Below are 11487 nucleotides of genomic sequence, written 5' to 3' on the forward strand. Positions count from 1 at the left end.
GTCCAAAATTCTGTATAATTGAAACTGAGATAATATCACATTTAATTTCCTGTAATCTACTTCATCTTGTTTGCCACTGCCCCTATGCAATTCATGATAGAAGAGTTCTAACTGAAGTCACACCAAATTGCCTGCCCCCTTCCCATTTTATGGGCTCTGTCCAGTCATACGGGTCCTTTGCTCTCCTGCCATAAACCACCAGCCTTTGACTCCTGTTAAGGGACCTGTCCCTCACCCCTCCATGCTTTTGTATTCCCTGAGATATCCTCTCTTTCTCCTACTTTCCTGGGCTCGGCCTCTGAGTGCTACCTCTCATACCTAGCCCAAGAGAGGACCCTTCCTCCTTACCTGTCCTCGGGTGTGCATGTTATTGTGAAACAAGACTGTGTGGACAAGCATAAGAAATTCTCTAGTAACCTTTGTAGAGGAGTAAGCACCTTATGCAGCAGAAGCAGTAAAATAGAGTACCATAGGCTTATCAAAAACAGCATGTTTTAAATGTAAAAGCCATTCTGAGCTAATTCTAAATCATTGGCGTATAAAACAGAAATTTAAACAAACAAATACACCAGAAGAGCTCTCCAGAATTATACTGGCATCTTTTCTCAAACATGGTATATTTGTCCATCTCCATTCAATCTGATTCTTTCTCCACGGGTACCCCTTAACTGTAGGCCCTGAGAAGGCTCAGCTGTCTCTCTGAGACACGACAGGGGCTCTGTGCATCTGTGCTGGGAAGGACCACAGTAGCAGTGCTCTGATTAAAGTAGAGAAGATGACCTTTGTGCTTAGGATACTTGGGCACTTGTGGAAGTCCCCACAGCTAACATTTTCCCAACGGTAGAAGATTTGCAGAGGAATTCTCAGTGAAGCACCTCATTCACCTATTCTTTATCCAGTCGCTACATTCATTACTGAAACACACCATACTACAAGGTGCAGTGTTAGGTGCTGAGGGCAAAAGATATTATGATCTGGTTCAAGGAGCCCTTTGTGGATTAAAGAAAGAAAAACACAAGCAAGGCCACTGCCCTCTTCAGACACAAGACAGTGTGTTGTCTCAGGGAAACCTGAGAAGCTGAAAGTAGCTGGAGTAGAGGTGAGAAGTGACAAAAGCTGCCTGGGAGGTGAGGCATAGGTGCCGGACAAAACTGTGATCAGCCTGCATTCTGGGACCTGGAAAATAACCTGATCAGAGTTCAGGAAAACCTCTGGGAGCAGATGAGGCCAGCCTGGCTGGAAGCAGGAGTCCTGGAGGGCAGTCGCATTGCAGCCACATGGGCTGTAGCAGCTTCCTCCACACCACCAGACCTCAGCTGTGTGAGTCCACCAAGGTGGAAAAAATCTTGGATGGGAGCCAGAGTGCCCATATATAAGAACAATAACAAGTCATCGTTTCTGTCAGTCTCTCTGTATCACAACCTGGAAAACTGTGGTTCTTCAAAACCTGCAGTTTCTGAATTACAGTAGTGTTTTATTGGTTTGCCCGAGACTGTAAATGGGGACTGAGAGTCATAATTCTGAGGAATTCGTACTTTTCTTCCTTCTAAAATGCACATTTGTACTTTGGCATGACCCAAGCTGCAGTGCAGCCCGAGTAAATTACCTTCTGTGTTTAAGTAACCCTGGGAGAGCAGTGGGTCTGACAAAGCCTCCAGCAGGAAGGCTCTGTGGCACAGGGCACCCCCACGCATAACTCACTCACCCTTTCACACTGACTGTTAGGAGTTGTCCTTACGGCATTGTCCGTCTCCCCTCGTGGGAGTGCATACTGGAGGGACTGCTTTGTCCATAATGTGGAGGACACGTGTTGGGAGGGCCTTGGGAGCCTCCAGGGGAAAGGGGCAGGAATGTGAGGGGCCAACCCAGGCATAGGAACTAGTAGACTAGAAACCATCATTTTGCCTAAGTATGGCTGAGTCTCAAATTTACCACCTGTAAAATGGGGACAATTCTGTATGTTTGTTTTGAGGGTCATCTACGCAAACTGTATAACCCAGTGTCTGGCATATACTGGCTCAGTAACCTGCCTATTCTTTTATCGTAATTTTTTACTTCAATGTTGGGTATGTGAGCGTAAAGGGAAAAGAATGAATGCAATCTGAAACAATCTGTCTTTTTAATAGAAAGAAGACTTGCCGGATCCAAAGGCAGTAGACCTATATGAATTCCACTTCAGTGACCTTTCCATTACTGAGCATGAATTAATTAAATGTGGACTACGAGTGTTTTTTGAAATCAATGTGGTGGAGAAATTCAAAGTACCTGTAGAGGTCAGATGGCATTTTATTCAAAATGCTGTTTGATTCTGTCACTGTACTTCACTGATGTTTTCTGTGGTTCAAAAGATTAACTTAGTTTGGATTTTAAATTATCATTAACTTTGTAAATACATCAGCTTAAACTCTGTCAACAAGACCAACACATCTTTTTAGATAAGATTGTCACAGACTTCTAACCTTTGGAGTTCTGTTCCAAAGTCTGAATGGTGTTGTCGCCTTTGGGTAACAGGTTCTTACCAGATGGATGTACACAGTGAGGAAGGGGTACCGTTCCATCACTTACCACAACTGGCGGCACGGATTCAATGTGGGGCAGACCATGTTTACCTTGTTGACGGTAAGTGCAGAGGGCTGGAAATCACTGGAAATCTGCATATTTACCACTTGAGTGTGGTGACAAACCGATATGGCCCATCATTTCAAATCCGTGATTTTGAAATTCACAAGCACAATTCCCACCCCGCAAAGATGACATGGTATCCCTAGGCACTTGGATTATTACTCAGATAGTCATTTATTTGCCTCTTGAAAACTTCCATCACTTACTAGATTATAGATTTGCAAAAATGCTACAAAATTCATGAGAAATAAAGCCAACTTGCTGTAAAAACATGATGGGTTCTCTTATCCACTGCAGGTACATCTTGCTACACTTCGAATAGACATTTATAAATCCACATAAATATGTATCACTCTATATTTTTAGACAGGAAGACTGAAGAAATATTACACAGATCTTGAAGCATTTGCCATGGTTGCTGCTGCTTTCTGCCATGATATTGACCACAGAGGCACCAATAATTTGTACCAAATGAAGTAAGTGAGCATAAAGCAATGTTGGCATGCACTGGCGAATGTTTGAAAATGCCAAGAAGGAGAAGAAACCTTTTTCCTTTCCCTCAGCCTAGTCAGTGTTTGAGGATTTCCAAGCCATGTTCTGCTCCCTCTTGAGAAAGCACCAGCCCTTATGACAAGACCCGTTCTTTCTCCCTAGCTGCCTGCATTCTGAGTCCCATTTTCCTTTTTGTTTCCATTTCCAAAAGGGCTCTACCTCATTCATATATGCCTTCACATTCTCTTCTTACAACTTTGCTTAATCAAAGTGTTGCATTCAAATACTAAAGTGTATTAATACTAGGCTTACACTACTGCACACCATTCCCCAGCTCAGGCTACAGAGCACTTCTGGCTTCTGTTAAACTCTTCTTTAGCAGGGCCCATCTTATTAAAATCAGTGCTATCGTCCTGTCCCGAGAAAAGAAGTGCAGTAATAAGGGTGTCAGATCAGGGCTCACAAATTTACTTTCTAAGGCTCAATTTCTTTATCTGAAATACAGGGAGTATGATAATGGAATCTAACATGGAAGGCTGTTGTACAGATTACATTAGATGATGGTATATAAAGCCCTCGCTCAGGATTAACTCTTAGCTGTTAATCAATATTAGGTATTATTATGACTGTTATAGTGTCACTGGCATTCTTCAAAACTCATCGGCAGTGCTTATGGCCAGCCCAGCCCACTGAGAGTGTTTTTTGGGATGCTTGACCTGTCTCAGACATTCTTCCTCCTCACTTCTGACGCATGGATTGCTCCTCTCCAGAAGCAATGAAGCTGTTTTGGAGATAAGAGCCTTTTTTGACTATGGTATTTGTGGACTCCAATTATTTTCTTAATCTCTATTTAAAATTAAGTTGCTTTGCTATAAACTGGGTATAATATTGACCTCTCAAAGACTATGATGAGAAGCAAATGAAATTATAGATGTAAAACCTACATAGTAATTGCTCAAGAAAAATGTATTCAGTGAATCAAAAGTTTTTGCCTTCAAAAATTGCCTTTATTGCCTTTAAAAAGAGTATTTCCCCTGAGGCTTGGGCAAGGTGTGTCTATCTCTAAAAGTGCCAGCCCACAGTGGCCACTCTGTCCTCTTGAACATAAGCCTCTCAGAAGTCATTGGAGTTCTCTTCTCTCCCAATCAGAAGTGCACTAGCCAATTCAGTTCCAAAGGAGCTAATATTTATTGAGCATCTTTTGTAATAACATTACCTCATTTAAACTTCACAACACCCTCACACAGGAGGTGTTATTATCCCTTACTTTTACCCTTGAGGAAATAAGCTCAAACTTCACTGACAGGAAGAAGCAGGATCAAATGTGATGTCTTGTGTTCAGGTTTGCAAGAAGAATGCAGCCACACCCCACGCCTCTGCATTGGGTCGGCACTGTGGAGTCAGAAGTGTTTGTAAGCCATTTCCGTTTTATAATTTGGACATAGGGAACATGTAAAGATTAAATAAGACCATGAATACAACGGTGATGGAAAGGCTTTGTGACTGCAAACTGGGATAGGTCTGTCTTCTTCAGCGTTAACTTGGTCTACTTCCTACAGCTCCACCAAGCTCTTGGGTTCAGTCCTTTTGCACATTGTCCTTCAGTAACTATCCTCGCCAGGCCTCTTTATGTATCCAAATCATGTTGAAAGAATTACTCAGGAATCTTCAAGCGTATTAAGACGTTATATGGGCAAGTACGATTAATAAAAAGGTGGAATAATACTGAAATATTCTTCTCACACTGATGGTCCCAGTGAGGTACTCTGTGGAGTGACCTGGAGCTGTGGGGACACGGATGACTCTGTTTCCTGGCCTAACCTTGTGGCCTTGGTCAGATTACTTGTCTCCAAATGTCTGACCTCCTGGCTTCTGGCTCCCACCTTTATCTTCCAACCTTAGACTATGCCCTCTGACAAACACCCTGCAACTTTTGCCAATTTCAGATTTGTATTATTTCCTCAAGTTTTTGTGTTCTCTTCATTTTTCTAGCCAGTTTACTTTCTGTATCCTGCTTTTGTGTTTATGGATTTCTTTAGCCCTCTCAATTCCATTTCTCTGTTTACCTTATTTTAGTTCTCTGGTCTTTTGGTCTTCTTCATCTTATCACTAGTTATGAGAAAAACACTTTTAGGAATTTTAGAATTCATCTCACTCTTTCATCCAATGTAAGCCTCTTTCCGCAGGGATACCTTCCTCTGTCTTCTAATCTGTATTTGATTATTTTCCACAGTGGAGAATCCACTGGATGACAAGGTGGAGCATTCTACTTGGGGGTGAATCTAATAGCTGAATTTTCCCCATGAAACTAAACTGAAATCGGTCTCTTCAGTTTCTTTTTCTCATAGTTCAGCTCTCTGGATTCCCCTGAATAGGTGTAATTTCCCTCACACATGCTCTTCCTTCATATATTAAACAGAATAATCGTGTCTGTCTTCCCAAAATATTGTCTTTTTCAGGTTGAAGCTGCTTCAAATTTTTAGATAACAGCTTCTAACATGTAATTTTGCCTTTCTCTCCTGAATCTGCTCCATTGCTTTTGTGCCCTTCTTTGAATGTAGATCTAGGAATCTGGCACTATAATCCAGACACGGCTCAAAGTATTTCATATTTAATCCTAATTAAATTCCACTTTATAGTTTTAGTCTTTATTCTAGTCTTGGTCAAACTCTCCACTTAAGTTATACTGCGTCAGCCAGTGAATGATTGGGTTTTGTGCAATTTTTACCACCCCAGAATTAGATAGTCATCGTTTCTGTCAGCGTTTATTGAAGTGGTTGGAAACCTACTTCCGGGGAATCGATTAATTGACAAAGCAACGCTCTTTGGGCTCTGCCTTCCGGCTGTTTGAGAGAATGCAGGATTCCAAATGGTGAGGAAGTTGGAATAGGCACCCGTTCAGACGCCTTGCCAAAGCCCAGACAAAGGCTGCCCCACACTGCTATGGCGGAAGGACTCAGAACACAGCCTTGGCGTTCGCTCTTTCCACCCCTTTGCTGCTGTTCCTAGTGCTTATTCTGTAACTTCTCAGAAGTCTTTGGTTCAAAAGGTTTTAGAAACAAATCTCCCTGTTTTCTCATCCACAAATTGCACCATTTTCTGCCCCCTGTTTTAAGGTAATATTTGTTTGTTCACAGCCTTCAGCCACCTCCTCCTGCAGTAGCTCAGCCTTCCCCAGGGAATACAGATGGCGGCCTTCCTGCTCCACACACAGTCTCACATCTCGGAAGGGACGTGAGACGTCACTCGCCTAGGTTAAAAGGCCCCCAGAGTGTTTTCCCACTACCGCTGTCTCTTGCTCAAAAAGCTATTCTTGGAAGGTCAAGAAAACCTAGTAAGTTAAATGATCAAATGATCCCGGCACCTCTCTTACATGAGGTTCTTTCCTCCAGTTACCTCCCTGCTGAATGCTTCATCAGTGCCAGTCTAACCTATTTCCAACTCTTCAAGTGTACTGTTGCCGGAATTCTAAATGCAGAACGTTATTAACAATTGTTTTGCTTTTCTTTTTCCCATCCAGAGCCCATAAAAATCTTTAATAGCATCTCCAAAGATTATTTTTCTAAGAAAACACCTTACCAAATTTATTCTTTCTTCCCGCACATGTACACATGAATGCGTGTGTAACTCTTTTTTTACAGTTGCAGACATTTGCCATTTCATCTCTAAATGCTTCAACATATACTTCTGTAGAATAAGGGGACATACATCCACATAAACAAATTTAATGGCTACTGTAGGAAATTTCACAGGGATATGGTACTATTATCTAACAATATCTTCTTACAGGGCTGGGGATTTAGCTCAATGCTACCACTACCTGCCTGGTAAGTGTAAGGTCCTGAGTTAAATCCCCAGGACCAAAAAAAAAAATGTCATCTTAAACTTTTCTCATTATCCCAATAATGACTTTTACATTGGGTTTTCCTGGAATTAAATTTGATTCATTTTTTTTAAATCTCCAATGTTGACACACAGGTATTCACACATTTATTAAAATTATGATTGTTATATTCATCAGACATGGTCTAATTTTTCCTCTACCTTTGTGTTTGGTTTCCCACATCCTGCCAATGGCTCCTCCACTCTCTGAAGTAAAATGAAACTTTTCTAAGGCCAAACTATATGTTTCTATGTTTTGGAGTTCTTCCTTCCTTAAAATTATTTATTCTGTGTTTCCATGACAAATGCATCCCATGTGTAGACCTTTTCCCTTATCATCTTTCTACATTTTAGTCTGTCTTCCTTTATCTTTTCAGTGTAGCCTCCCATTCCTGGGATAGAAGGCTTTAAAGAAATCAAGGTGCCACTGGCTGCAGTCCCCATTCACATAAAGCTATAGTTTAACCCTTAATTAATGGGAAAGTTTACATTTATGTCACTGACTTGGGGGAGAAGTAAAACAGTTACTTTATACTGATTTTCTTCTTGGTTCCCAAGAATTCTTAACACTTTGTATGCAGATAATCTATGGACTTCATAGGATTGATATATTTCTTGTAAGTCATAACCTACTACCATAAACCTCAAGGAACTTAAGGATGAATCAAACGTCATAGTGTAAACTATCATTCATGAATTCAACAAATTGTATTTTCAATCCTAAAAATAGCAAATTCTCACGTTTAAATCTAAAAAAACATTTTTAATATATAATTTTTTACCATTTCAGAGTCATTGGTGAGGACATGAAAGAAGGATCCTGAGATAATAAAGATTCTGGGGCCAAGGATTTGGTTCAGTGGTTTCGCTGCCTGCCTCACAAGCACAAGGGCCCGAGTTCGATCCCCAGTACCAAAAATAAATAAATAAATAAATAAAACAAAACAAAACAAATTATAAAAAAAGGGATGGGGATTTAGTTCAGTGGTTCCACTGCCTGCTTCACAAGTGTAAGGTCCCAAGTTCCATCCCCAGTACCAACAAAACAAAACAAACCAAACAAAAAAGATTCTATATCGTATGGACTATGCGTGTTCTCTAAACAACTGAAGTGTGGTAAATCCTTTTGCTCCTAGATCCACATCTCCACTAGCCAAGCTTCACGGGACCTCTATTTTGGAGAGGCACCACCTGGAGTACAGTAAGACTCTCTTGCAGGATGAGGTATGTGAGCCTTTCTCTGGAGCCTTTCTCTCTCATAGCTTGTGGGTTCCAGATCAGAGCATTAACCCACAGAAAGTGCTCAGAAAGGGGGCAGCCCTAGGTTATAGTATTGGCCATGTATACCCTTATCTAAGTTGATTAATAAAAGTTACTAGATTATAGTATTTTTTGTCTTTATTAAGTTTATTGGTACATTTTAGGTATACAATTTTTTCTTTTCCCTTTTTACCTTTCCCCTTTCCCTCCCACTTCCTCCACTCTTTTAGACCTTTTCTTCCTATTACACAATATTAATTTTACATTTTCATCCTTATTTACACTTTTAGTTTTTCACACCAGAGAAACTATTTGGTGTTTACACATGTATGACTTATTAATTTCACTTAAGACTATGGCCTCAGTCTGTATCCACTTAGCTATAAATATCTCTAGTCATAATATGAAACTCTACATTGAAGGCCCAAAAAATTCCACCAAAAGACTGCTAGACTTAATTGACACTTTTAGCAGAGTAGCTGGATACAAGGTCAACACCCAAAAATCAATAGCCTTCTTGTACACCAATAACAGACTCACTGAGAGAGAAATTAGGGAAACAATTCCTTTCACAATAGCATCCAGAAAAATGAAGTATCTAAGAATCAATCTAACAAAAGAAGCAAAAGATCTCTACACTGAAGACTACAGCACTATCAAAAAAGAGATCGAAAAGGGTATAAGAAAATGGAAAGATATCCCCTGCTCTTGGATAGGAAGAATCAACATAGTGAATATGGCCATACTACCAAAACTGCTATACAGATTCAATGCAATGCCAATTGAAATTCCAACACTATATTTCACAAAACTAGAAAAAAGAATCCAAAAATTCATTTGAAACCATAAGAGACCTAGAATAGCAAAAGCCACCCTAGGCAACAGAGATATGGTAGCAGATATAACAATTCTCAATTTGAAACTATACTACAAAGCCACTGTGATAAAAATAGCATGGTACTGGCAAAGAAACAGATCTGAGGATCAGTTTTCCATATTGATTTCCATAGTGGTTGCACCAGTCTGCACTCCCACCAACAATGACAAAGGGTTCCCATCTCCCTACAACCCTGTCAGCATTTGTTACTGGTTGATTTCTTGATAGCAGCCATTCTTTGTGGGGGGAGGGGGAATCTCTATTCTTTGTGGGGTGAGGTGGAATCTCAGTGTTGTTTTCATCTGCATCTCTTGAATGACCAGTGATGTGGAACATTTTTTCATATGTTTATTTAATGTCTTTACTTCTTTGTCTGAGAAATGTCTGTTCATTTCAGATGCCCGTTTGTGAATTGGGTCTTTATGTTTGGGGGGGCCTTATTTTTTTGAGTTTTGTTATATATTCTAGACAGTATTTTTAACTACCAAGCTAGAAGTAGCTGAGACAGAGGAAAAAGGGACCATAGAAAGTTAAATGTAACAGGGAAAAGAGGCTATGTGACCACTGATTTTCTTCTTCATTCGTGAAGAACAACATACTATAGTGTATGGTGTGTACCTCAGAGAAAGCCAGACTTTGGTAGTGGAGATGAAGATGAGTTGGGTTATGACACAGAAGCAAACCCTTACCATTAGAGAGACACTGAGTCATTCTCTGGAGTCCCAAAGGGAGAGAACATGTTCACTGGAGAAAAAAGAAAGGTCAGAGATGGCTTTAGGCAAGACGTGCCTTTCAGCCTGTTGAATTCATTATGACTGGAAAATATTGTGTACTACCGACCTTCTATAGGGGATGGTCATTCTTCAACAGTTTTATTTAGGGAGTATATAGAGGCATGTGAATAAATCATGGATGTGATCTAATTACATTTTCTTATGAAAGTTACAAGCCAGGATTCAGGAGAACATTGTCTTGTCACAGGCAGAGAACTTGTTTAGAATTACTTAGGATAAACACACAATCTGGAGGGTGGGGCTTTTCTCACCCTCAGTAATAATTTTTCATTAACAGCTCAGAGAGGACATATACAGAAATATGTTCAACACTATAGATAACATTAAGTTCTTTTATTAATGAAAAGCCAAGATGGTCCACACAGACAAGTAGGAGCATCTTATAAGGCAGAGTAACTGGGAAAAAAAGTAGAAAGAAAAAAATAACTTGAGCAGCTTTAATAACATGTGGTTGATGAACACCCAATGCCATGTCCACACTAACCCTGCTGTAGAATTGCTCATTTGGCAATGCTCTTAGCAAAGCACTAACCTTGAATCTTAGTCTGTTTACTGTTACTGTAACAGAATACCTGGGACTGCATAATTTTTAAAGTATACAGGTTTATTGGGGGCCATAGTTCTGGAGGCTGGGAAGTCCGATATCCAGCAGTGACATCTGCTTAGCTTCCGCTGAGGACCTAATGGTGGGTAGCAAGAGGGTGTATGCAGAAGACACAAAACACAAGGGCCTGTCTTGCTTTTTAACAACCTGCTTGTGAGAATGAATCTACTCTCAGACAGGCATTAATCCCTCTTAATGATCTATCAGATCCCTTCTTAAAGCCTTAACCACCACTCAAAACCTTCACTTAGAGAATCATATTTCAGCATCAGTTTCAGAGGGGACAAACCATATTCAAGCCATAGCACCTGTGTGATTCCAAGATGATGGTCCTCAGACATGGGTACTGGACTAACTGCTGTAGAATCATCAATTTACCAGGGAGGAGAGTGCTCTTAGAAACATAGAACCAGAGCTTCACTTCCCATTTATTAAGCAGGTGCCTTAGAGTCAGGGCCTGGAAATCTGCATTTGCACCAGACCTCTATTTCATGTGCAGACAGAATCTCTCCCAATAGTAGAATTCATAGCATTGATAATATCTGCTCTATGACAATTAAAAGGAGTAGAGCAGAAAGTAATTCAGGAAGGAAAGAGAAAATTGTCATTACTTAATTTGTTGTTATTGCCTAATTTGCTTGTAGCACAATCTGTGGTTTTGTTTTATATGCTACTGTTTATGTAAGGCCACATTGAGGCAACATCAAATATAATCTACCAGTGGGCCAGGGATTTAGCTCAGTGGTGCCTTGCCCACCTGGGAAGCACAAGATCCTGAGTGTAATCCCTGGTACCAAAAAAAAAGAGAGAGAGAGAGAAATATATATATGTGTATATATTCTACCATTTAATTATACACATACTTATGGAAGCAAAATACAGATCCTGAGTGTGATCCCTGGTACCAAAAAAAAAAAAAAAAAAGATGTGGGAAAAGCGAAAAAAAAAAAAAAAAA

The 11487-nt window shown here is 40.2% G+C and overlaps 1 protein-coding gene across 2 annotated transcripts in view; it reads left to right on the top strand.

Annotated features, from left to right (window-relative positions):
• Pde6c (phosphodiesterase 6C) overlaps positions 1–11487 on the top strand; it is a 53004-nt gene that overhangs the window by 23414 nt on the left and 18103 nt on the right. For both annotated transcript variants that reach the window (XM_010632074.3, XM_033766658.1), the window contains exons 12-15: positions 2127–2273; positions 2512–2619; positions 2989–3098; positions 8133–8220. In XM_010632074.3, the coding sequence (XP_010630376.1) occupies positions 2127–2273; positions 2512–2619; positions 2989–3098; positions 8133–8220 (453 nt within the window). The remainder of the gene's footprint in view (positions 1–2126; positions 2274–2511; positions 2620–2988; positions 3099–8132; positions 8221–11487) is intronic.

Source organism: Fukomys damarensis, unplaced genomic scaffold (assembly GCF_012274545.1).
Source record: "Fukomys damarensis isolate Sample0158 unplaced genomic scaffold, DMR_v1.0_HiC HiC_scaffold_20, whole genome shotgun sequence".
NCBI lineage: Eukaryota > Metazoa > Chordata > Mammalia > Rodentia > Bathyergidae > Fukomys > Fukomys damarensis.